Raw genomic sequence first — 27,511 nt, forward strand, 5'->3', positions numbered from 1 at the left:
TACTTCTGTAATTCCTATAAAAGGCGTAAATATCTACTCAGACAGTCAAGTGGCAATAAGGGCCATAGGTTCGTTATTTGTGCGTTCGAAAGCAGTAAGGGAATGCTTGACTTCTCTCTCGATTACATCCGAATACTTTATAAGCTCATCTGGGTTCCCAGTCACAGCGCCATAGAGGAAAACTGCTGGGCAGATAAGCTGGCTAGACAGATGACCCTGGAGATGGTTTCATCGCAAAACGAAAGGATTGGTGGTGCCTTGAGAAGCTGTGGTACACTTCTGGAAAAATGGGCTTTGCGTCAACTCAGCGAGCGCTGGGCTAGTGCGCAAACCTGCATAGTCGTATGATCTTTCTGGCCACGGGAAGATCGGGGGCGCTCGTGCGAGCTTCTAAGTCTAAGAAAGTCGCAGCTCTCGAATTTAGTAGGTATCCTTACCGGACATTATCCGTTAGGTGTCCATGCGTTGAGACTTGGGATTGCTTCAAGTCTTTCTGCAGAAGCTGTTGGGAGGATGAGGTGCAATCATCTCAGTACGGAATATTCGACTCATGCGTGAAGTCCGTCATGTTGTACGGAAGCGAAACATGGCTGGTCTCTAACAGCATCACACAGATGCTAAAATCCTTCATCAATAAATGCCTACGCATCATCAGCAGAATTTTCTGGCCAAACACCATCAGTAACGACGCACTGTGGAGAATACCGAATGAGGAACCCATCTATAGGGAAATCAAACGCAGAAAATGGCGATGGATAGGTCACACATTCAGAAAACCACCAGATAGCATCACGAGAATGGCTCTGGACTTGAATTCGCAAGGGAGCAGAGGTCACGGTCAATCAAAAAACACTTGGAGAAGGTCGATGCTGCGCGAACTAGCAGATGTCAACATCCCATGGGACGGTGCAAAAACAACAGCACAGAACCGTGTACGATGGAAGAGTCTTGTCGAGGCCCTATGTTCCCGAGAGGAGTGAACAAGGGAAAAAAAAATACAACCGCTAACTACTTATTTATTGCAAGAAATCGTATTAATTCAAGAGCAAAAACAACAAACAGATATTTGCAATAAATAAATACACCAACAAGGGATAATATTGCATGTCTAACGCTCTAAAGCACAAGCGCACTTGAGGGCATTCATTTTTAAAATTAATTTATTTAACTTTATTAATTTTTTTTATACCGATTGATACTGGCAACAATCAATTACTATTCCATCAAGAAACTATTACTAAGGGTGATAGAAGTCACAGAATATCCGAAGAAAAAATATACAGTGGTCACACGATTTATTCGTACACCCTGCGTAGTACGTAAAAAGCTTTAGCTTTGCGAAAAATATTTGCTGTGACAAAACATATATTTTTTTTTGGGTCAGTGTAAGAATGTTAAATTTCTGATGAATTGCCACAAACAAAACTCCCGTTATTTCAACTCACACTGAGGGATTCCAAGGAAAGCAGGCAGACGTAGCAAAATGCTGCAAAATATTTACACCTTCAGATCATGATATTGTTGCTACAAAAGTAACAGTAAAAATCGTTTGGGTTTTTACTAGTATTGCTTAAAACGAAATAATATAGGTGTTTTTTTTATCTTTTCTTGCTGATTCAGTTTCAGTTGCGCGTAATATCTCGATTGAAAGTGGCAAAATGGGATGAAGTGCAGATTTACCATTAGAAATGCGTAAAATTGTTATTAAATTGTACATGGAAAACAAGTCTCGGCGCGCTATCGACAAAAGACTGGCAAATCGCATTATACGGTGCAAAGTGCTATTGCTAATTACGTTAATACTGGTAAATTGGAAGCTAATCACCACCACGCCGGAAGGCGAAAAATCTTGACTTCACTTGTAGAACGCAACATAGTAGCGTCAGCCGCGCAAAATCCCAAAATAACCTTCACGATACTGTGCCGAAATATTCTAGAGTCTTTGCATAAAAAAGTAAGCCCATAAACAGTCCGTAATTGTCTGCAAAATGTTGGTTATCATAGCAGAGTGGCACGCCGCAAGCCTTACATTTCAGATATGAACAGAAAGAAGATATTACAGTTCGCCAAATGCTATGTAAATAAGCCAGATTCTTTTTGGGGAAACGTCATATTCAAAGATGAGTCGAAATTCAATGTTTCCGGAGCAGATGGGCCTCCAAAAGTTTGGCCGCGAAAAGAAAATACAGAACATAATGAAAAAAAACCGTATTCCTATCGTTAAGCATGGAGGCGGAAATGCAATGGTTTGGGGGTGCATAGTTGCATTTGGAGTAGAAAAATGGTTTTTATTGATGATAAAATGAACAAACATTATTTAAACATTTTGAAGAATAATTTGCATGCTAGTGCCTTTAAACTTGGACTGAATGCTAGAGGGTTCTTGTTCCAACAAGACAATGACCCCAAAACACTCATCTTATCTCGTGTAAGTCTGGCTTATTTACCACTGCAAGCAGCTTAAATATTCACCTCAATCACCGGATCTGAACCGAATTGAGCATGTCTAGCACATTGAGTGCCATGGCTACACGTTTTCGTGCAACACCAAAAACTTCCTGGGGTGCCACGTCGTACGAAAACGTGCGACAGGCATTGTCTGGCCTTAGATATTGTCGTTCGTTTCTATTTGACTCTACCGGGTTTTTTATTGTTTTTCTAGTAGCCTAATGTTGACCCTAAATTTTGGTCCAAGCTTCATAGAGATATCTTCATTTGTGCAGTTTTTATGATAAAAACTCGGAGGTTCTTTTAAATTTTGAAAATTTATTGGAATTCATTCGAAAAAAGTATAAAAAAGATAGAAAAATATTAAAATTAAGATATGATAATTTCAATTTACATTAATTTTTTAAATGCGTATATTTTGGAAAGCATTCAATGCACAATTGGGGAGTGTTGGGGCATTGCGGACAGTACGTAGTTGTCCTTTTTATGTTCTGTCTTGCTTCCTTTCGACTAAATTTTCTTTTTGCTTCAGCTTAGCATAAAACGCAAGCACGTCGGATGGTTTTATTATTTTCATCTACTCTTTTGGTGATGATATGCTGCGATTGCGGTACAGGCTGCGGGCATGTAAAGCCTAGTAGGTCCTTAGCAACGCGTTCACGGAATATTCGTATACTCATGGTTTTATTATTCGACGCTGCTTTATACACAGTAAAGGCATTAACCACGGAAAGTTCAATTCCCAGCTTTCGATACCAGTTTAACCCTTTGCGAAGGGTATTTGGTCGGAAAGATCAATGCCTGCTTTCCCCTTATTATATTCTACCACAGCCAATGGCTTTTCTGTTGCTCGTCTTTTACGCCTCGCTCCTCGACTAGTTGAAGTCTCTTCAGGATTACGCGCTCCATCTGTTGTGGATACCATTATCGGGGCATGTTTCGTCAATAGCATTCTGACGTCGCGTTTATCTTTCCATTTCAGAACAACTATACCATTGGGATCTTCTCTAGCCACTACTTCGCCTTTCTTTATAGATGCAATCATAACTTCTTTTGGGAAATGTTTCTTGTTGGCACGGAGTGTACCGACAACATGTGTTTTTGATCTAGCATTGAACGAGCCAATTCATAGCTTGTATAAAAGTTGTCTACATATAAAGTTCGACCTTGACCTTTCAAATCAATAATCAGATCCTCGAAAGCACTTTTTGCCAAACCGACTTCTCTCAATCCACTTGATGACTTTCCGGAGTATATTCTCAACGACCAGGTGAATCCTTCAGTAGCGCAGAGCTTAAAAAGCTTTATACCATAAGGATGAGCTTTATTTAGTATATATTGTCGGAATGATAGTCTGCCTCGCCATGGAATAAGGGTCTCATCAATTACTATGTTTGCACCTGGTACGTAAATTCTTTGGTATCTCATTTGTAGCATGTCCAATAGTGGTTTTATTTTACCAAGCCTATCACCTGGTACAATTGAGTTATTGTCTGTGAAGTGCAGGAAACTAAGCAATAGTTGAAAGCGATTACGTGATATTGTTTTCCCCGGAATTGAAAAGTTGTAGAGCGAATCTTTGGACCAATAGTCTTTTAAACTCCCGACCTTCACCAAACTCATCCACAAAAGAAGGCCAAGGAACTTCTTCATTTCAAAATCTGTTGTTGGTATCCAATTTTCCAAAAATTCCAAAATAAATATAAGGAAAACAAAAAAAAGACAAATAAAAAAAAATAAAAAAATTTAAATAAAAACAGATATAATAAAAAATTTAAATAAATGTAAATGAAAATGCGTAAAAAAAATTAAGAAATAGCAAACAAAATCGCGTCGCACATTTTCGTACGACAGTGATTTTTACGATTACAATTCCGTCGTGCAGTGCCATGTCGTACGGAAACGTGCGACATAAAAAAACCGCTATAAAATCCAAAATAAACCACAAAATCATCCGGGATTGGAGCAGAACTGAATATTTTCTACTTTTACACCAGTTTATAGCAAAAAAATGTTCTTGGCACCCGGGGAAGGTTTTCGTCAAAACCCCTTGGCACTCAATGTGTTAAGAGCGCTTAGAAGGGAGAATCAGAAAGCACAAAATAACATCAAAGGCGTCACTAAAGACAGCTTTAAGTGTTGAGAGGGAGAAAACTGCAGCTAATGAAACCAAGGTATTGGTAAAAAGTATGCAACGACGTTTGGAAGCAATTATTAAAGCTAAAGGCGGCCCAACAAAGTACTAAATACTCGTTTTTTTCATTATTTTCTTAATAAAATATTCCTTATATGGCTATGTACGAATAATATTTTTGCATAAAATTGTGCTTTATTTCGTTATTGCCTTAAGTTCTCTAATTCCAGAAATGAAATTGAAATTTTTTGTTCCTTAAGGGGACAGATACTTGTAAACGGTCATATTTTCCCTGATTTTTATTAAAATTATTTAAAATGAAGAAGTCAATATATTTTTTTCAAAATTGGCATACAGTTATGCATTAAAATAATACATTTTTTTTTTATTTTAAAAATTTAAAATGGCGGATGTACACTCAATTCTTCCAGGAAGGTCGTAGTGGGGCTTCTCAATTGGTGGGCATTGCAGCATCGACGTCAGTGACCTGAATATAAAAGACCAACAATTTTTTTGTTTATTAATGTCATAATTTCTATATGAATTAAAAACAAATAGAAAAAAAAAACGCGGAATAAAATGCTTAAAAAAATGAATTTTGGGGAGAATTTGCATACAATTTTTTGTTTTGAAAAAATAATTTTTTCGAAAAATTTTCGAAATGTAAATTCACATAGAAAGTAATATCAGAAAAAAAATGTATGCAAAATTTCAGGGAGATCGGTCAATAACTTTTCGAGTTATCGTGTACGCCAATTCGAAAAGTAAAGTTTTGAGAAAAACGCGTGTAAAGTTTGAATATATGAAAATTTCTCCCCCAGTGCTCGAACGCAAAGAATATATTCGTCATGGTTGACGATCTACAATATAATATAAGAAATACTTAAATTTACGTTCTAAAATTTGTTTGACATATTCTTAAAGGATTATATTAACATTTTATGAAAAAAAATTTTTTTTCTCGTAACTCTACAGGTATCTGTCCCCTTAAATTTTGAATGAATATGTTATTCTTTACGAATAGATCAAAATTTTGTTCGTTTGTATCAGGTGTATCTGCTTATAAACTGTAAGTGTGCGAATAAATTGTGTGACCACTGTATGTAAAACTCAGTGAACTGTTTAGCTTTTTTACGTCAGTCAAAGAATACCACTCTAATAGTCATTATTTTATGGCTTCAATAAAAGTATAAATTTTGATAATTCAATATCAGTAAGTAAAATAATAAATAAACTAAATGGGTTAGGTACTCAGGCGTCCTTCAGATTATCCCACCTGGGAACTAAGTTTTAAAAATTATCATTAATTGGTCTACAGATTATTTCCGTGCTAAAATGACAATAGGAAAAAAAATTATAGACTCAAAAATTGCAGCGTTTAGGTACGAGCAGTAAGAGTTAATAATATTACTTTGCAATAATTGACGCACTGACGTCATTAAAAAAATTCTGAAAGCTGAACAAATTTTATATAAAATTTATATTTGTATCAAAATTTTTCTGCAAGAAATGCATATTTCTTTAATTTATTAGTAGTTGTTTATTAGACCCAAATTCATTTTTTTAAATATCCACTAGATCCAGTTTCCTTTTGAGAATCAGGTTATAGCTGGCTTTCTTCTGGCTGCAGTTGGCCGGGATGTCTCCACCTTCAGCGTGCTATAGCGCTACATTCAAGGAGAAGGTGCACTGGAGTCTCCCGGGATTGGTCGCAGAAACGACAAGAATCAGTGGACCATATCCCGATTATGTGCAAATGTCTACGTAGTCTGCAGTGACCCGTAAAAATACCCGTGAGCATTCTCAGTATATCCTTGGGGAGGGTCATGAGATTTTTAAACCTCTTTCGGTTGTACTCTCCCAATAAGGATTTCGTCAGGCGTAGCCTCGTACCAGTAAAGCCGTAATTCTTGACTCCTAAGCTTCTCCTTGCTGATGCGTTGTCCCATAGCAAGGAAGAGCTCGGGTCTTATTAATGGCAAGATCGCAGCCTGTCTCGCCAATGCGTGCGCTACTTCGTTCATATTTATACCTCAGTGTCCTGGGCCCCAAATTATCCGTATGCGATTGTGCGTTCTTCCTAGTAGATTCAGTTTCTCGATACACTCAAGGACCAGTGAGGATTTAATCTCACATGATGATAGACATATATAAAAATTTTTTTTTTTGTCCTAGAGTGAACATTTTATTTGAGTATCAAACTTTCCGACAACGAAGCACTTCACATTAGAAAAGGTTTCCGTTACGCACCTGTGCATTCCCCATTTTTTTAAATTAATTTTTAAAAATATTTTTTTTTTTGTTCCAGAGTGAACATTTTATTAGAGTAGAAAAGGTTCCCGTACGCATCATTTCATTTCTCTTTTTTTAATTAATTTAAAAAAATATTTTTTCACAGTTTAAATTATATTTGCATAAAGACCAATAAATTCCTTTTCATTTAATCCTTTGCCATAAAAAATCTTATAAAGAAGTTATTTTTTAATGCTTTCGCGCTTTAAATTCTCTAAGTGACTCAGTGACTAAGAGAAAATCCCCTGAGTGACTCAGTTTGAAATGCTAATTCAAAGTTGAGGTGAAATTCTCAAATAAAAAGATAAAAACTTATTGAAGTTATGATGCGAAACATTAAAAAAAAACTACTTATACAAAAATTATAATTTCACACTTCAAATTATATTTGCCATAAAGGCCAAGAATTTTTTTAAATTTCTTTTAATTTTTTGCCATAATATTTCTTATAAAGAACTTACTTTTTAACGCTTTCGCGCTTTAAATTCACTAAGCGAAAATACCCTAAGTGATTCAGTTTGAAACGGTAATTCAAAGTTCAGTTGAAATTCTCAAATAAGAAGGCAGAACATTATTGCAGTTAAGCTGCGAAACATTTTTAAAAAATCTACTTAAATATAGTGGGTGTTTGGCCGAGTACCTTCTCCTATTTGGGGTGCGTCTCACTTGGCGTTGTTCCAAAAATAGGCGGACCTACAGCTTTAAGCCGACTCCGGAGGACAGCTTTTTTATGAGGACCTTTTTCATGGCAGAAATACAATCGGAGGTTTGCCATTGCCTGCCGTGGGGCAACCGCTATTAAACAAAACTTTCTATTATTTAGGTGTTTAATGCACGGAGATTCGATAATAAAAAATATAAGTCGAGTAAAAATCGTTTGAAGTGCCGTTTCGTGTTATGCGAGGTGATAGGGGGCGACTTCGAAATTTTATGGTATACATTTTTTCAGTGATTCAGCGTTTTCCCTTAAAAGTTAAAAGCTATGCTGCCCGAAAAAAACGTTTGAAGTTCAGGTAGGCCACCGTTTCGAGGCATCTGAGATGCTAAAGCAGTACTTCGAAATTTTATGGCACACATTTTTTTGTCAGTAAATCAGCGTTTTCCCTTAAAAGTATTTTATATGGTTCAAAGTGCCTTTTAAGCCAATTAAAAATTTAATATGAAAAAAATTTCACTCTCCTGCTACGCTTTAACATCTGTCAAAAGGTACGCCATCGAAATGTGACAGCTGTCAAAACGAAATACTGCTGAAAAAGAAACCCAAACTTGAAGGACCCTGTACGTATGTATACATGCATATTTAAGCTTGTCCAAAAATTGTTTGTCTTTTATTGTATAAGAAATTTTTTTTGTACTAAAAGAAATTCGAGCACTACCAGTGGCGAGTGCGACAAAAGCAAACAAAATGTTAAAACATCTGTTTCCCATAGATTTGTTTTCAATTTAAATTGTATTGTTTATTCATTTTAAAACGATGTAAGATTAGTAAAAAGAATCACGTTCAATATGCTATTTTGCGGTTTCTGAACTACATCTTTTAACCGAATCGCACTTTGCCACTTGCCATTTTCCCTTAGCGCGGTGTTGTCAAAAACGACGCTAATAAAAATAATTTAGCAGTTATCACGTATTTAAAAAAAATATTCATCGACGTTTGTGCATACACCAGTAAATCTTCACATACAAAAGTACACACACATATGCACATATTTTTGTCGTTGTGAGCAATTGTTTACTTTGTTTACAAAGCTGTCTACTGATGCCACACAGATTTTGCTTTTGTTTTTGTTTTTGTTTGTGTTTTTGCAGTTTTCCATGAATTTGTTAAAAATGTGCAGTTACTAATTTTTGAATGCAAGTTACTAAACATTTTCGCAATATGTCGTCATATGTTATTTTGGCAAATAAATGTAAATCACCTGCTAATGAGCAGTGGCGAAAACGAAATGTGACAACAAGGCGGAACGAAGACCACAACTCACCACACACACACAGTGATGTGCTATAAAATATATTAGAATCACACAATCGTTGACGGTTTTACTTTAATTTTATCACATCCATTGTAATAAAATTTCTAATAATTAACTGTACATTATTAAGTACATGCCGTTATTTCTAGAATAATTTACGTTAGATTAGACTAGATTTGTGGGGGTTGGACAAGTCCAAGCACTCGCTCAGGAAACCATTGTACTGCACCCGGATAGATTACAGTAGAAAGAATAGAGGTAGGACAGATAAAAAAGTGGGTGGTAAGACGGATAAATTAGTTTGAGGTCACTCTTCCACAAATCTCTTGGCTTCATTGATGAATCTGAAGAGATCCGGAAGAGAAAGAGTATGAACTTTATCCATACTCAGTCATTCGCAACCCAATATCCTAAGTCTGATTCTGGAAAACGCCGGTCAGCTAAGAGAAAATGCTCTGCAGTGGCGTCATCCTCAAGATAGGATAGGCATATCGGGCTGTCTACGACCCCCATAGCAGGCATATGCTGACCACAGGCGTTGTGCCCTGTGATTACACCCAACAGTACTCTCAGGTACTTAGTACTGCTTAGTTTTAGGAGGAAGGTCGCTATTTTCCTGTTTGGTTCTTTCACAAAGCACTTGGCTGCTCTGCACGAGTTCAACACAGACCAACGTCCTCATGAAGTCGTCAATCCATAGTTGAATCGATGGGGAATCGAAACCTAGAAAGGGTTCAGGGCCTAGTGGCATACTTGCAGAACCTTCATTAGCCAATTTATCAGCTAACTCGTTCCCTGCAATACCACAATGTCCAGGCCCCCAAATAAGACTAACTTTGTTGTGTTTTGCAACACTGTTCAGTTTTGTCTCACATTCACCGACTAACTTCGAAGAGCAGTGTGGGTTAGCAAGGGCTTTCAGTGCAGCTTGACTGTCACTACAAATTCCAATACTACTACCCCGCTACTTTTTCTCTATTAGCCAGTATGCCATATTCAAGATGGCTTAGTCTTCCGTAAGGAATACCGTGACCAACTGTCCTGTGGCATAGATAATTTATCCTGCTTTAATGTTTGAAATATCAGTGAACTTCGTAAAACCGGCAGAAGCTAAAGAAAAAATCGCTGAAAGTTTTGGCCGTACATAAGGAATTTCTCAAAAATGCTGTCAAATATAAGAAGCAACCAGAAAATAGACACAAAAATTCTAAAACAATAACTAATTTACAAATACTAATTCTGCATCACCTTAAGAAGTACAATTTTGTAAAATCTTAAGCCTAAAAAAGTAGTATTAATTGCATATCGGAATCTCTCTAATAGAAAAAATGCTGTTTAAAGGTGTAAGAAAAGCTGAGCAACTGTCTTCCAGCTAATATGGAAAAAATATTTCAATTTTCTCAGGAGTGTTTAGAATGTCTCGTGAGTAGGTAGCGAAATATTCTTTGGTTCAATGAAACGAAAATTAATTTATTTCACACTAACCAAAGGTGTGTACAGAAATCCAAATGCTTGCTTTTAGTGGATGTTAAGGGCCTAATCGTAGGACGGTGTGTCTATAAAAATTGCCAAATAATTTCAACTCGTCAAATAAATTGACACACAAAGACTAATGCAAAAAATTATTTTAGCAGTATTTTTTCTTCAGAGGTTCATACCACGCGTTAGTCTGTAAAATATTGAAGTAGGCATCATAGTAATATAGTATGCGTATGTTTCTCATACAATGGAATAGTACCGTTATATGTGATAAAGCATAGATGTTGCTCAATACATAAATATTATATTTTAAGCGGCAGAGTTCATCGACGTAATCAGGGTTAAAACGCTGAAGTGACCGTCCTTGGTGGGGTAAAACCCGTGCCTTGCCCTGTATGGAATTGGTCTTTCGACAAGATAACTGCCCGAAATACTTCGAGGTGGCAAAATAATGGTTTCCATGAAGTGAAAGTGGCGAGAAGAAAAAGTGATTCTAAGAGGTTGACATCCCATCAATAAGGCAATAAGGGGAATATGTGAATGTTTAATGTTTACTTGTACGTGCTTCTTGGAAATAATGGTCAATTGCTTGAAGAGAGAGAGAGGGAAAGAGAGAGAGGGAGAGAGTTGACGATGATGGTACAATTTATTTTAATTGATTATTTTTCTGAACTCAAGTTTTTTATAGCTCACATTTTAGACAAAGCAGTTTTAAACTTTTTATTTAATTGTAAGTAGTACTATTTAAAAATAAACAAATTGAAAACTTTTGTTATAATCTCTTGCTTTGAATACTTTGGTTAAAGAGTCTTTATTTCAATGCCCACCACTGTACAAGGCAGCCTGGATAAATACAGTTAATCACTGAAATCACCTTTAAAAAAAAAAGAATAATTTATGGAACACATAAATACATATTTAGCCTCCCAGAGTAATACTTGTAACGGTAGCTTCTTTAGACGCACTCAAATTGCAATAATAAATATAGCAGTGACAAAATTAAAAAAAAATGATACAAATTAGATATTTTTTAGCCAGCCATTGATTTCTTGAGATGCAATTTTATCAAAATAATTTCCCATAGTGGTCAACAATTTTCTTCCTTCACAGAAAAGCTTCAGATAAAAATTGTTTACCAAAAAAATTACGTTTTTTTTATTGAAACAATCGAGGAATGTACGGCAATTACGGTCATTCTCAAGTATCATTCATAGCCGGTTGTTGTTATTGTACAATTTCAAAGGTAGTATGTAAAATAAATTTATTGTTTACCCAATACTCTCTCAAGGGACGATAACGAGACCCACGTACTCAAATCAAATTTTTCCTCTCATCAAAGTGTTTTTCTTTCATAAAATGATACTAGCGTCATAGCTCCCATACTTTGTACTGATACATTACTTACGTGTTTTTTTGCTCCGTTAAGCACTTAACAGCAATGGGGCATGGATACATACTTATAGGCAAGAGTGTATGAATATCACTCTGTCGACATTGGTGCTTAAAATACTCCATATATTTCACAGATTGCAAAAAATATATGTAAGTGAAAGTGTATAAGTGTATACATATGCATGTATGTATGTGTGTCGCCACTACAACTCAGGGAAACCCGCTAGTACCGAATTGTTAAGAAACACGCGTTAAGGAAGTGTTAATTGCCCTCGATCTTGTTTTGATAGTTCGAAATTGCGATAGATGAGATCTAAAACGCTTCGATAGCTTCGAATTCGATAGATGAAATGTATTAGATTTAGTACTAAACTTGATATATAAGATTTTACATACACTGAGTCTCTTTTTCGATAGTTTGGAACTATTCCAAATTTCAAAAGACACGATTTGTCACGATCTCCGTTAATTTTCCGTATTTTAGAACTATTTAGTATTAAATTCGGCAGATACTTTTTGACACAGTGTCATGTCTCTTTTGATATTTCATAATGAGTGCTAAATTCAAAAGGTGAGACCTAGTACGAATATATGCCGTTTTTGATAGTTTAGAACTAGTACTAAATTTTATATATACGATTTGGCATACTGTGAGCCTCTTTTTCGACAGCTTAGAACTAGTACTAATTTCAAAAGACTCGATTCGGGACGATCTCCGTTCCTTTCCCGTATTTTAGAACTATTTAGTATTAAATTCGGCAGATACTTTTTGACACAGTGTCATGTCTCTTTTGATATTTCATAATGAGTGCTAAATTCAAAAGGTGAGACCTAGTACGAATATATGCCTTTTTTGGTAGTTTAGAACTAGTACTAAATTTTATATATACGATTTGGCATACTGTGAGTCTCTTTTCGTTAGTTTAAAACTAGTGCTAATTTCCTTTTCCGTAGTGCAAAGTGGTTGGCTTGTTAGCGTAGGCTAAGGACGTAGGTCTAAGGAAAATAATCAAGCAGATCGCTGCGGCTAATTGATGAACTCTTCCAGTGAGATGACCCAGTCATCAAATTTCCGCTATACAACTTCAAGCCAGCATTTGAAGCTGTCAAAATATTTCTGCCACTATATTTTCGGTATAGCCATCAGAGCCGCATCATACACTCTCACCAGGGACACCACTATTTTCCAAGCGGAACTATACGCAATAATGGAAGCAGTAAACATCCTGCAACGTAGAAACCATAAGAGAGTAAAGATCAAAATACTCTCAGACAGCCAATCAGTTCTAAAAGCTTTAGGTAGCTATACCTACAACTCAAAAACCCTCTTAGAATGCCACAAGGCACTCAATAATCTGGCATCCAAAAACAATGTTTCATTAATTTGGGTACCGGGACATGAGGGATATGACGGCAACGAAAAGGCAGACTTTCAAGCCAAAAAAGGGGCAGATGAAAACTTCCTAGTCCTATGTTCGGATTCAACAAAAACAACCTAAAACAAAAAGTAAAATACTGGGCCAAAACTCTATGAAATCAGCATTGGAACAATGTAGAGGGCCTTAGACACTCCAAAAAGTTCCTAAATTTCAACGCTAAAAGAGCTAACATGGCCTTCACGTTAAACAAAAAGAGCATTCGTACTCTCACAGGCGCCCTCACTAACACCAGCACCTGCAAGTTCTGCTGCGAAGATGAGGAGTCTATAGAACATCTCATTATCGAATGTCCGGGGTTGACGCATAGAAGGAAAAGGTTTTTAAACAAGTTCATGCTTACAGATGAAGACCTTCAATCACTCCCTCAGAAGGAGCTGGTACAATTCATAAGCATACTTAAAAGTCAATAGACAGCATAGGGTGCACAATAGATCAATATGGTCGCAGTGCTAAAGGGCCACACCTTAACCCTTTACAACAATTAACCATTAACCAATAGAAACTCGCTGTTGCAAATTCCAATCAATTTTTAAAACTGTAAAGCATCGAAAAGGCGTGCAGAGGTAGATTTACTCAAGGCGGCGTAACTTTTACAAATGTCAAGCAATAGCGATTAAATTTTATTAAGCACAGGTGTGGCAACATAACATAAATAAAAAAGGGACCTCACATCAGTTGACTTAAAGCGTCCCCTGGCGGTTTTTCTACGAACTTTTTGATCAAGCTGGTATGACCATCCTTCTACAAGGTGAACACCTCTCTTAGTCATTAAGGCTCGACTCTAAAAAGTGGTGAAACGCAAACACTTATGGCCTCGGACTTTGTTTAGTTCTTATCAACCCTTGATTTTAGATTTTAAAGATAATGAAAATGTATTTGTGGGTCAAAATTTATAAACTTTTCACGAAATTGGAAATTGATTAGAACTCTCAACAAAACCAATCAAAGAAAATAAATTGCGCTGTGGCGATACTTTGAGGGCGTGTATGTGCGCGGGTGTGGCTATGTTTTGTCTGGCATTAACTTAGAACTCAAGCAATTAACCAATTATTAAAGTAGTTAATTGCTTTTTATAAGCCAGGTACTGATATTTCGCAGAGGCAAAATGAGTTCGTGTGAAGAAAATGCTTTGCTATGATTTATTACTGTGGAATATTTTTGTGCTTATTGGAGATAAAGGAATTGATTCAAGTATTATGGCTTGACGTATGAAGGCAATCAAATCAGGTAGATCCAATTTATTAGCGCAAACGAATATATTTCCAAGAAATTGGGGAACCATGTGATTAGCCAATCTGTGGGCGTTGCCTCATAGTCATCTATTGACGGTGATAACGGCGAACGAAGTGATGAGTGCTATAAATAGTCGCGGAGTCCAATGAGGCTTGGCAGAAGCGCATTCTAGTAGAAAAGCTTAGACGGCTAACAGATTAGAATTAGATTGTTAAACTTTTACTCTGCAGATCTTCCGTGTAAAAGTCACCCCGGTTGTCCAATCGCAAGTCAGCCAAATGTTGTAGGTTGAGCTAAAAAACTTTGGCCGCTTTACAGAGTGACCGAATTGACGTCATACAGCATGCTAACACAACATAGCCCATTCTGTTTACAAATACGTGACCGAAACTGTACGAGCGCGGTTCAATAAGTACCCGTGTTGGATGATAGCGGGCGTTCCTGAGGAAGTTGGTGCTAGCATCATGTACTGCCATCTATCAAAGGACGGCCAAATAAATTTCAGACAGATTGATAGATGAGTTTGGATTTGGTAGCTATTCGAGTAAAAAGTGTTTCGTAATTTTCGCTAAGATGGAAAATTTGCGGTATCGTTCGGTAATTCCTTTTTTTGTTTTTGGATGGGAAAAAATGCGAGGAGATAAAAGCAAAGTTTGATGCTGTCTATGGGGACGCCGCGCCATCTATCACAGTTAGATATTGGTTCAACGAACTTAAACGTGGGCGATAGTTTAGGAGCGACTAGGACGCCCGGCAGACGTGGTTACCGAGGATATCATTGAAAAAGTCCACGATATGTTTCTCGTCGATCGACGAACGAAAGTGCACGAAGTAACAGGGGTCACAGGTGTGTCGACCCGAACTGCTATTAAGATTTTACATTATAAGCTGGCAATGAAAAAATTGTCGGCCCGATGCTCACGGTAGACAACAATCGGATGCGGCTGTTGACTTCGAAGCAGAATTTTGAGCAATTTAAGGAATTTTTGAATCGAGTTGTCACCGTTGATCAAACTTGGATTCATCACTACACACCAGAAACTAAGCAACAAGCAAAACAATGAATTTCTCCCGGTGAATATGCTACAAAGCAGGTGAAGACAGTCCCATCGGCCGGAAAGGTCGTTTGGGATACGAACGGCGTCATCCTCATGGATTTTTCACCCTTCCTGGGTGTTTAGCCGAGCTCCTCCTCCTATTTGTGGCGTGCGTCTTGATGTTGTTCCACAAATTGAGGGACCTACAGTTTCAAGCCGATTCCGAGCGGCAGATATTTTTTATGAAGAGCTTTTTCGTGGCAGAAATACACTCGCAGGCTTGCCATTGCCTGCCGAGGTGCGACCGCTATTAGAAAAAATTTCTTCTTAATTTTAGTGTTTCACCGAGATTCGAATCTACGTTTTCTTTGAATTTCGAATGGTAGTCACGCACCAACCCATTCGGCTACGGTAGCTACGACTACTGGACTGATACTACAGTGAATTATTGCACCGCTTTCACAAAAAATTGAAGGATACACGCCGCATTTGACGAAAAAGAAGCTGCTGTTTCACCACGATAACGCACCAGCACATTTATTCGGAGTTATCGCCGCCAAACTGCATGATTTGCGCACCCCCCGTATTCACCCGATCTGGCTCGCTTCCACTTTTTCTTGTTCCTTAACATGAATAAATGGCTCTCGGGAAAAACTTAGTTCAAACGAGGAAATCATCACCGCGACAGAGGCGTATTTTGGAGAGTTCTACAAATCCCATTTTTTTGGAGGATTTAAAAATGGCCGGAGCGCTGGGAGAAGTGTATCTTACTGAAAGGGGACTATAGTATGTTGAAAAATAAAAATTTTTTTTTTTGAAAAAATGGTGTCTTCATTTCTAACACGACTACTTATTAAACCCCCCTCGTATTTTTGCTACGTAAAACTTTGAGTGCAGCAGGGTCAGCCCTTTACTCATAAAAAGTGATGACTTTAGAGTGTTGCAATATTTACTAAGTGGCTGCGATACTTATTTACTTAAATATATATATATTTTTTTTTTACTTTGTTTGCTTTATATTATATTACAGCGAACAATACGCATCTTTTGAAGAAAATATCACATTTTTGGCGACTGAATGCAAGTCATTCACGATTCGCTTAACAAAATACTTGAGTTTTAAAACATCCGAGATCGATATCGCGCATGTAGACACAGCAATTACATGCGTGAAAGTGAGTTGTTGTAATCAATATATTATCTGAATGCATGTTGAGCAATATTTTAAAATAAATTATAAATAGCATTATTCTAAAAGATAAGCAATGCGGGGGGAAATATTATGACATTGCCAATAAATATATAAATGAGAGCACTTAAATGTGTGTGTGTATGTACCCTCGGGAACATAATGAACTAGTAACATACATAAATATCCGATCCAGAACTACTTCTTTGATAAGTTATGTAGATCTTCCTATTTTCTTTTTTTTTTTTTTTTCTCTCGAATTTAGTATTAGTTCAAAAATTTGGCGAGAGATGTAAAGCGTACCGAATCTTATTCGTGGAACTTAGTGCTAGTACTAGAGTTGCCAAAGCAACCGGCATGCATGGAAGCTCATGGTAAATCTTGGAGGTGGTCCAACACAGAGCAAGCGAAAACTTTTAATGGACCCGATGAACTCGATTCTTCTACACGGATGCGAAATATGGGCAAATGAAATTCCGGGGAAAAACTTTATAATCTGTGCAATGTACCTGCGCTCTCAGAGTGGTTTCTTCATACAGAATAGTATCGGATGCAACGGTTTTAGTTATCAGCGGAACCATCCCTATAGATCTTCTAGCACAAGAGCGCAAACGAAGATGTGAGGCAAAAATCACAGAAATTTCAGGACAATGTTTCTCCGACATTAGAATTCAAGCGCTCACATCTTGATCAACAAGATGGAACTCTGAACAGTTCGATAGATGGACAACGGGTTTAACACCCGATTTACAAGAGTGGGTAGAAAGAAAGCACGATAGAGTTAACTATTATCTTTCACAAGGTTTTTGTCCGGATACGGGTCCTTTCGCAAGTATTTGTGGTGAATAGAAAAGGTGAATCTACCAAATAGCATTTATGGATGTACTGACTACGTTGATACGGACACACCTTCTTCAAATGCGAGAGGTGGAACACAGGGAGAACAGCTGTGCAGCGAGCTATTGTACACCTGAAGAAATAATCGAAAAAGTGATGATAAGCGAAGAAAAATGGAATGCCGTCGCAAACTGCGTTGAAGGTATTATTCGAAAAAAGAAGCATGAAATTGGAGACTTATGCTGAAGAGCATTAAGCATATATTGCTCAAAACAGGCGAGTCTGGACGTACAGTGACTAAGTGAATGTGTTCTTCTTTGGGCGCCAACTTGGACCTCTACTTCGAAGCAATGTGGTAGCAGTTCCGGGGTTGAGGAAAAATCCAAAAGAAGAGGAGGGATGTTTTAATGGAGGCACCTCACGCGTAGTAACGACGGAACGACGGTTACTAAAGGGTTTTCCAATAAGAGGTGTTATTTAGTTATTCAAAGAAAAATGCTACTTTTTAATATAAATGATCGGATGTTTATTTCATTATAAAGAGGAAGGTATGCCATTAATATTGGAAAACAACATCATGCAAATGACCACCACGATCATGAAATTTTCCATAACCGTATTACAAAGTGGCTGCCCTATGCCCTCGATAGCCTCATGAATTCCATCTTTGAGGTCTTGAATCGACTCTGGGTTGTTGCCGTAGAGCTTCTCTTTCACGTGGCCCCAAAGAAAAAAGTCACAAGGTGTTAAATCACAAGATTTCGGTGGCCAATTGCGATAACCTCTTCGAGAGATAACACGGTCTGGAAACTTTTACCGTAAAAGATCAATGGTTTCGTTGCTTGTGTGACACGTTGCGTTGTCTTGTTGAAAAGAAACGTTTTCCAGATCAATACCATCCAATTCCGCCCATAAAAAATCGTTAATAATCTCTCCATAGCGCAATTCATTCTTTCATAGCACTTGTTATTGGAAAAACCCGTTAGTTCTAAGCTATCGAGATATTTATAAAAATGTGAGCTATGAATTGATATGAATTACTGCCTTACCCTCCCGATTTCACCCGATCTGGCTCCCTGCGACTTTTTCTTGTTCCCTAACATAAAGAAATGGCTCGCAGGAAAAAAATTTAGTTCAAACGAGGAAGTGATCGCCTAGACAGAATTGTATTTTGGAGAGTTCGAAACATCCTATTGGAGGGGTTAAAGAAAAGGACGGAGCGTTGGGAAAAGTCTATATTTCTAAACCGGGACCATGTTGAAAAATAAAAAAAAATAAAGAATGGTGTCTTCATTTCTAACACGGGTACTTATTGAACTCCCCTCGTAGGTAATAAATAAAAACTTTTCATTTCTAAAATCGTTGAAAAAAAATATTACAAAAAAATGGTGTCTTCATTTCTAACACGGGTACTTATTGAACACCCCTCGTAGGTAATAAATAAAAACTTTTCATTTCTAAAATCGTTGAACAAAATATTACAAAAAAATGGTGTTTTCATTTCTAACACGGGTACTTATTGGACCCCCCTCGTTGGTAATAAATAAAAACTTTTCATTTCTAAAATCGTTGAAAAAAAAATTAAAAAGAAAATGGTGTCTTCATTTCTAACACGGGTACTTATTGAACCCCCCTCGTAGGTAATAAGTAAAAATTTTCCATTTCTAAAATCGTTGAAAAAAAATATTAAAAAAATGGTGTTTTCATTTCTAGCACAGGTACTTATTGAACCCACCTCGTTGTTAATAAATAAAAACTTTTCATTTCTAAAATCACTTAACTTTAATAAGTTTTTCCTACTACAACTAAGAATAATAATAAATCACAACAGTAATTAATAAATCACGTGCGAGTACCGTAAATCACATTTCAAAAGGTATTTCAATATTTTCGCTAAGTGTACTTTGGTTGCTTGGATTGCCTTGAATTCTTCCTAATCTCTTGTTACGTATGGTTGTCGATAAACACAGACGCACAAAAATGAAAGAAAAAAAAGCAACTCTGAGGTATGTGAAAGTAAACAAACGCAAACACAGTTAAGTAACGGTAATCACGAGCACAAAGATCATCATCATCATCAAGACTTGCTTGCTTTAATTTTATTTTTTATATCGCGCGATTGCCGTTAGCGCTGATATCTTGAAATTAGTGATAGTTTTTTTGTTTTTGTTGTTGTTTTTTTTTTGTTCCTAATTACAAATTAGTTGTATACTGCTGTCTAATTGAGGGTGGCAATTGGTGGGTGGAGTGTGCAAGCGCCTGCTTGGCCATAAGGCGCTGATAATGCCAGCCTACTTCAAGTAATACTTGAGCACTTGAATGGCAAATAGGAATACTTTCTTGTTTGATTTAATTTTTTGCGCTATTACTTTTTATAGTACAACTGCATAGGCACATACAAACATACCAGCTATATTGTCGCTTTTAAGTGAACTTATAGGCACCAGCGCTAGCAGTTTGCGCGCTATATTCCGCGCGTCATGTACGCGTTGCATATCAAACTCGTTTCTAGCGAAATCCTGCAATTTAGATTTTAAACGCGTACCTTAAAACAAAAAAAAAAAAAAAATTACGCGACTTCCCCTTCAAATGATTTTCATGCAAAAATAATATTATTTAAAATAAATTAAATTTTAAGCGTGCATTGTGCACTACTACATAATTGTTTTTGTTTTTTCTACGTTCCTCCATTCGTTCGTTCACTGAAAATCCTGCGACATGCTTTACTTAATGTTTGCCAAACGTTTGCTTGCATTGAAATCATCATCGCATCATCGGCATGGCACAGAGTTTGGCAGAGGCCATCGGCAGCAGGATTGTGTGAGCAGAGTAATGTCGCCGCAACGCTGGATCTTGTTGCTCATCTTTTACATTGCATATTTGATGTTTGGCGCCAGCATCTACTATCACATAGAACATGGCCTCGAAAAGCAAAATCGTGCAACGGAGCTGCGCGAACGTATTGAAATGAATGGTAAGTAAATAGCGAGCTTTGGTTCGAGTATCAGGTGCGGAAAATATTTATTTATTACTAACTAATAACTAATAAATAATAACTAATAACCAACTTGTTGCGTTGCGTCTTTACACTTAATAACGGGCATTGCACACTTTTAAATTAAAAAGCAAACGCTTTTGGTCTTATAATTATTTCATTCGGTACAGAACATGTAAAATACTAGCAATAAATGTGACATAATTCCCGTTATGACATATACCGTTTTAAATATACAACCATGGTCATATAAATAGCACATTTAGATTCTGAAAGCAAAGAATTGAATATGATTTTAAATAATTACACCGGCACACAAAAAAAAAAAGTGGGGAGTACTTTTGACTAGACCCATATATCCCTATGTATTTTGACGCGCTGAATCCGAATTCGGTGTCCGTTTTGCCCGTACACCCCCAAAATTTTAAGTAAATAGCGAAAAACCGTGAAACCCCATGAAAAATCGCTGAAAATCGCATTTATAGACGTTTGTCAATTTTAAAAACTTTTCTTATGAGTGTATTATACCTGATTTCAGTGTATTTTGACGCACTGAATCCGAATCCGGGGTTTGTTTTGCCCGTACACCCCCAAAATTTTGATTAAATAGGCTAAAACCGTGAAAAACCGTGAAAAATTGCTGAAAATCGCATTTGTAGACATTGGTAAATGTTCGAAAGTTTTCTTGTGAGTGTATTATACATGATTTTAGTTCATTTTAATGTGCCTAATACGAGTTAGGTGTTCGTTTTGCTTTTAACTACAGATTTTGCATAAACTGTACATATGCGACTGTGATTGCATAAAGAAAATGATAAATTTTTTTCATTTATTTTTCATTGAGTGCTTATGATAGAGATGGAAAAATATGTGAGAAATGCTGCTCTTACACTGTTCTTCTTCTTTTGTAACATGCTCTTTTTTCTTCAAACGACCTATGTCATGGATTTCTATTTCTCTTCTTGTTCTTCTTTTTTTCGTCTCTCTGTAACATCCAGCAAAAATCCGCCATCATGTTGACATCCCATCTTCCCTGATACCGATTCTCTATTTCACTTATGTCTTGATGGAATCGTTCACCTTGTTCTTCACTGGAATCTCCTAGATTTTCAGGAAAGTATTCGAGGTGAGAGTGTAAGAAGTGCAATTTTAAGTTCATTAAACAACCCAAGTTTTTGTAATTTTCTAGTAACCCGTCAACTATATTCTCGTAATCCTTACTTTTCGAATTTCCTAAAAAGTTTTAAGAAACATTTTTCAAACTTCGCCAAGCTGCTTCTTCAGTGTTGTCCATGCTTGTAATAAAATTGGCATCTTCAAAAAGTCGGCGAATTTGTGGACCATCAAAAATACCCTCTTTCAACTTAGCATCACTTATTGCGGGAAACTTTTCTTGCAAGTATCGAAAACAGTCTTTCTCTTTATCCAAAGCTTTAAGATACTGTTTCATAAGTCCTAGTTTAATATGCACTGGTGGTAGCAGATATTTTGAAGGTTCTATCAATGGTTTGTGTAGAATGTTCTTCGATCCCGGAATAAAGTTAGTTCTCTTTTCCCATTCTTTCTTTACATAGTGATTTATCCTTTCTCTACTATCCCATAAACACAAAAAGCAGGGATTTTTGGTATAACCAGATTGTTGGCCTAGAAGCAGACTAGCAATTTTCAGATCACCACAAACTTGCCATTGGTGTTCTGAATACTTTATCTTATCCAATACTATCTTTAAGTTTTCGTAAGTCTCTTTTAACTTTGTTGAGTGGGCTATTGGAATTGGTGCAAATGTATTACCATTATGGAGAAGAACGGCTTTCAGACTTCGTTTTGACGAATCAATAAAGAGTCTCCATTCTTCATCTTCATATACATTTGGTTTTAATTCGTCCACCAATCCTTTAACATCTGAACAAGTATGTATCTGATTTCTTGTAGCATTATACTCTAGAGAAGCCAAGTTACCCACTAATGTAGAGCTGCGGTCGCTGGATGACGACGACTGCGGGCCCGCTTTCTCACCCTGACCAGTCGCCGATACTGGGGTATCCCTCCCCTGCATCGTAAAGCACTTGCTTGTACTTGCCATGACGACACGATAGCCGTTAACCCAGGGCTCCGCCAGATTGCTCTGTTGCCCACCGCCACCTCGTGGAGGTGCCCTGGTCGCAAGTACAAGCAAAAGAATAGATTCATATGCCAAGGTTTCTTCAGTAGTAAAACTATCCATGAACTAGCCTATTTAATCAAAATTTTGGGGGTGTACGGGCAAAACAAACCCCGGATTCGGATTCAGTGCGTCAAAATACACTGAAATCAGGTATAATACACTCATAAGAAAAGTTTTTAAAATTGACAAACGTCTATAAATGCGATTTTCAGCGATTTTTCATGGGGTTTCACGGTTTTTCGCTATTTACTTAAAATTTTGGGGGTGTACGGGCAAAACGGACACCGAATTCGCATTCAGCGCGTCAAAATACATAGGTATATATGGGTCTAGTCAAAAGTACTCCCCACTTTTTTTTTTTGTGTGCCGGTGTTATTTTTTACTGGGGAAAAAAGCAACATAAAAAATAAAAAACTTATTTATTTTCACCCTTAAACAGAAAAATGGTCAAAAAGAATTTCAGTTCTGATGTAGTGTACGAGAACGTTGATAATACACGAAACCACCTGGACACATAAATAGCACATCCTAAAAAATCCAAACAAAAGCAAAAATAGCAAACAAATGAGATAGTTAAGTAATAATATTGTTTTACCAGATTAGTACTTTGTACTATATCCACCGTTTCTGATTACTTCTTCAAGCCGTCGCTCCATTCTTTCTACAAGCTTGTGGCATCTTTCCTTTGGAATCGAGCACCAAACCTCCATCGTAGGTTTCTCTTTTAAAGGCAATATCGCTATTCTTTCGGATAGCCAAGCTGCAATCCAGGCACTGGGTTCGGCTACCACAACCTCTAAAGTGGTTGAACAAAGTATCTTCTGCTCAAATATGAACGAGACGTTATCAATAAAACGGTCCGCGGATGACATATGGCAAAAATAAATTTTTCGTTTTTTGGTAGGACTGTTATAAGCTTACATGGCAAATTTCAGCGTGATATGTCACATAGTTTGTTTTCTGTGCTACTGTAAACAAGTCAAGCTCGAGTGTGTTCTTCGAATTCTCTTTTATGACTTCAATTGTCTCAAAATGTTTTCCACGGAGCGGCAACTTGAGCTTGGAAAACAGGAAAAAGTCACATGGAGCCATATCAGGCGAATACGGTGCTTGCGGAACGATATTAACATTACTTTTGTTCAAATAATCGCGAACAAGACGTGATGTATGAGCTGGTGCATTATCGTGATGCAAGAACCATGACTTGTTGTCCCACAATTCCTTCCTTGTAAGACGAATGTTCTCGCGCAAACGCTTTAAAACGTATAAATAATATTCAGCGTTAACCGATTTTGCGATTTGTGCGATTTTCAAGCACAATTTCCTTTACTTTTTCGACGTTTTCGTCGTTTACTGATGTTGCTGGACGACGGTCATGAGGCAAGTTTTCAACCGATGTACGGCCCTCTTTGAACGATTTGTACCACTGGAAAACACGTGCACGCGATAGAGCAGAGTCCCCATAGGTTGTCTGCAACATTTTTAAGCCGTCTGAAGCCGAAATTTTGTTGGAATAACAAAATTTCAAACAAATTCTTTGTTCAACTTGAATTTCCATTGTTAAAATCGAGCTTGACTTGTTTACAGTAGCAGAGAAAACAAACTATATGACATATCACACTAAAATTTGCCATGTAAGCTTATAACAGTCCTACCAAAAAACAAAAAAAAGAAAGTGTGTGGTAGTTCACGGAACCCGCACGATTGAAGTGAAACTTCTTTTATCAACAAATCAATAATTTAACTATTATTTCAATATAATGCATGCAGAAGTCATGGAAAGCATGGAATGGAATTTTATTAAACAGAATTATTTATTTATTTTAATATAAAAAGAAATGAATTTATTGTACTCAATTACATTTGGTTCTCGGCATTGTCATTATCATTATTGGATTCGTTTTCCAAAAATGAAACAAGGGCTTTATGGTAACTGAAATACGTAAAAAATGATCTACATTCTAATCTATCAAGGTATCGATGAAATACTGCATCAATGGTAGTTCCGCATCTTGTTGTTGGTACTTCACCATCATTAACCATATTTAAATTTAATTTTTCTTTGAGGAAACTTATTAGAGTCTTTGATCGCTCTTCTGCAAAATTGACATTAAAGTCGCCACTTAAAATCATCGGAATTTGATGATCATGTTGTCCTAGCAACTCAGACAACATAATTAGGTCCATGATACTGATGAAATGACCGCCCATCGACTGATCGATTTACGGAGAAATGTTCTTCATCGATATCCTGATGCACAGATGACAAATTATCACTTATCGTACAACCGGAGGATTCACTGTCACGGTGTTCAACAGTAGCTCTTAATTTTTTACGCTCCAAATACTCACGTTGCCGTTCAGCACCTGTTTTCGGTTTCCGTTTTTGTTGATTTGATGCCATATTTAACAGAAATCAATCAACAAAACAAAATATGTTTGTAAGATTTGCTCAAAACTACACACACACTCTATGACGCGTCTCGCGTTACTAATAATATTGTGTTTGGGAGAACTGTCAACTGTTTCCACCGAAATGCGTTCGCAAAGTGTATGGTCTTTGGTATGGTAAACAGATTTATGATACATTATTTTGCGGCGACAGCACAGCGCAATAGCCCAGCGGCTAGCAATGTGGGCTTCCGATCCGAAATCCTTGGTTCGAATCACAAGAAAAATTTTTTTTTTATACATTTATTTCATTTTGTTTTATGATATGTTTATGAGCAGATTTTTTTCATGGCAGAAATACACTCGGAGGTTTGCCATTGCCTGCCGAGGGGCGACCGCTATTAGAAAAATGTTTTCATTAATTTTGCTTTCACCGAGATTCGAACCAACGACCTCTCTGTGAATTCCGAATGGTGATCACGCACCAACCCACTCGGCTACGGCGGCCGTCAATCAAATGTCATATTCGATAAGAATGCAATAATAAACGACCGCATTACATTCACGACGACACGCCACGCCAGTCTTTTAACAGATGGCGCTGGCATAGCGTGAGTTTTACGTAGTTTAGCGTAGTTTTACTCCTCACAGCGTTTCATCCACGCCACGCTTTTAACAGATGGCGCTGGCGTAGCGTCACATGTCGATGAAACGCTATGGTTTTACTCCTCACAGCGTTTCATCCTTCGAGACAAAAGAAGTTTCACTTCAAAAATTTATTTTTGCCATATGTCATCCGCGGACCGTTTTATTGATAGCGTCTCGTTCATATTTGAGTAGAAGGTAAGAATAGCTTTACCACCTTGAGTGAGAACCATAAAGTTACCTTAATCTGGGTTCCGTGACATCGGAACATTGAAGATAACGAAAAAGCAGACGAACTGGCAAGAGGGGGATCTGCCATCAGTAACGCTCTTGCAGAATCGGTATTCACACCATTAGATACAGTCAAGAATATAATTTCCCGAAAATACCTCCGAAACGCGGATTGTAGATGGAGAGACCAGACGAAATACAAAATTAGCAGAACGTTATGGCCCACCTACAACCTTAAGCAATCGTCGACATGAAACGACGGGACGCCTGGAGACTAACGACAGTCACAACTGGCTTTTGGTCTGTGGGGGAACAAGCAGCCAAAATGGACATCCCTCACAACACATACTGTCACAGTTGTAAACAACTGGAGAAAAAGGAAACAATATTCTATTTCCTCTATGAATGCCCTGCCCTATGGAAGGACAGAATGTTAACCCTGGGCCAACCGCTGTACGAGAACCTCGATCAACTGTTCGGCCTCGACGTCAACAACCCAATAAATTTCTTAAACCGCACAGACTGGATATAGTCATGCTGTAAATAACTGTTAAACAAGTTGGTAAGGAGAATGTGGCAACAAAATGGTGCGGAAGCGCTAGTTGGATTCTGGAACAATCACCACCTTAACTAACCAACCAACCCTCCTCAATTGCGACCCACAAATCATCAACAGTTTTAAGATTTTTGTTAGCGATTTTGATCTTAACGCTATTCCACAAATTTTCCATTGGATTCAGAGCAGGGCTCTGCGCCGTCCAATTAATTTGCTCTCTTCTAACCTATTGCTTCACTGTCTTTGCAGCGGATCATTGTCCTGCATAAATGTCCAATTAAATGGCATAAACTCAAACACAAATGGCTCCATTTTATTCTGGAGTATATCCCCCTCGGCAGGCAATGGCAAACCTCCGAGTGTATTTCTGCCATGATAAAGCTCCTCACAAAAATATCTGCCGTTCGGAGTCGGCTTGAAACTGTAGGTCCCTCCATTTGTGGAACAACATCAAGACGCACACCACAAATAGGAGGAGGAGCTCGGCCAAACACCTAACAGAAGTGTACGTGCCAATTATTTATTTATTTTTTTTTATATCCAGACACTGAAATCTATCCATTTTACCAAACACGCGAGCAATCGGTCCACCACCATGCCAGGAAAAAGCTTCCTAAACCCTGATGCTTCCGCCGCCGAGTTTAGTCGTCTTTTTTTGTGAATCTAGGATTTAGCGCTGGTTTTTTTTTTTTGGACGACGTACAATAGTTTTCTCATCTGGTGCCATTCTATTTATTTTGGTTTCATCGGTCCAAAGTACGTTTTTCCAAACCTGAATAGATTTGCCTTTGTGGGCTTTTGCAAAGGCAAGTCGATGTTTGATATGTCGAGAGGAGTGGTTTTTTCTGCTTATGCGGCCAAACAGCTGGGCTTCCATAAGTCGTCTTCCTGCAAGCTTTCTGGACACCTGTAGACCAGATTCTTGGTTTATTTTAAGCATTATTTGTCGTACCAACTTAAAAGGATCTGCTTTGCTCTTGTGTATTATAGCTCTATCCACATAAACATCAGTTTTGCGCGGCTTTCGTTTTCTCTCCGTGTTTTTGCTTAGATAGGATGAATCTTTCTTAACTAAA

The 27,511-nt window shown here is 37.4% G+C and overlaps 1 protein-coding gene across 2 annotated transcripts in view; it reads left to right on the forward strand.

Annotated features, from left to right (window-relative positions):
- LOC129236920 (open rectifier potassium channel protein 1) overlaps positions 1-27,511 on the forward strand; it is a 95,907-nt gene that overhangs the window by 24,324 nt on the left and 44,072 nt on the right. For both annotated transcript variants that reach the window (XM_054871222.1, XM_054871223.1), the window contains exon 2: positions 20,242-20,427. In XM_054871222.1, the coding sequence (XP_054727197.1) occupies positions 20,286-20,427 (142 nt within the window). In that variant the 5' untranslated portion in view covers positions 20,242-20,285. The remainder of the gene's footprint in view (positions 1-20,241; positions 20,428-27,511) is intronic.

This window comes from Anastrepha obliqua, chromosome 2, assembly GCF_027943255.1.
Source record: "Anastrepha obliqua isolate idAnaObli1 chromosome 2, idAnaObli1_1.0, whole genome shotgun sequence".
Classification (NCBI taxonomy): Eukaryota; Metazoa; Arthropoda; class Insecta; order Diptera; family Tephritidae; genus Anastrepha; species Anastrepha obliqua.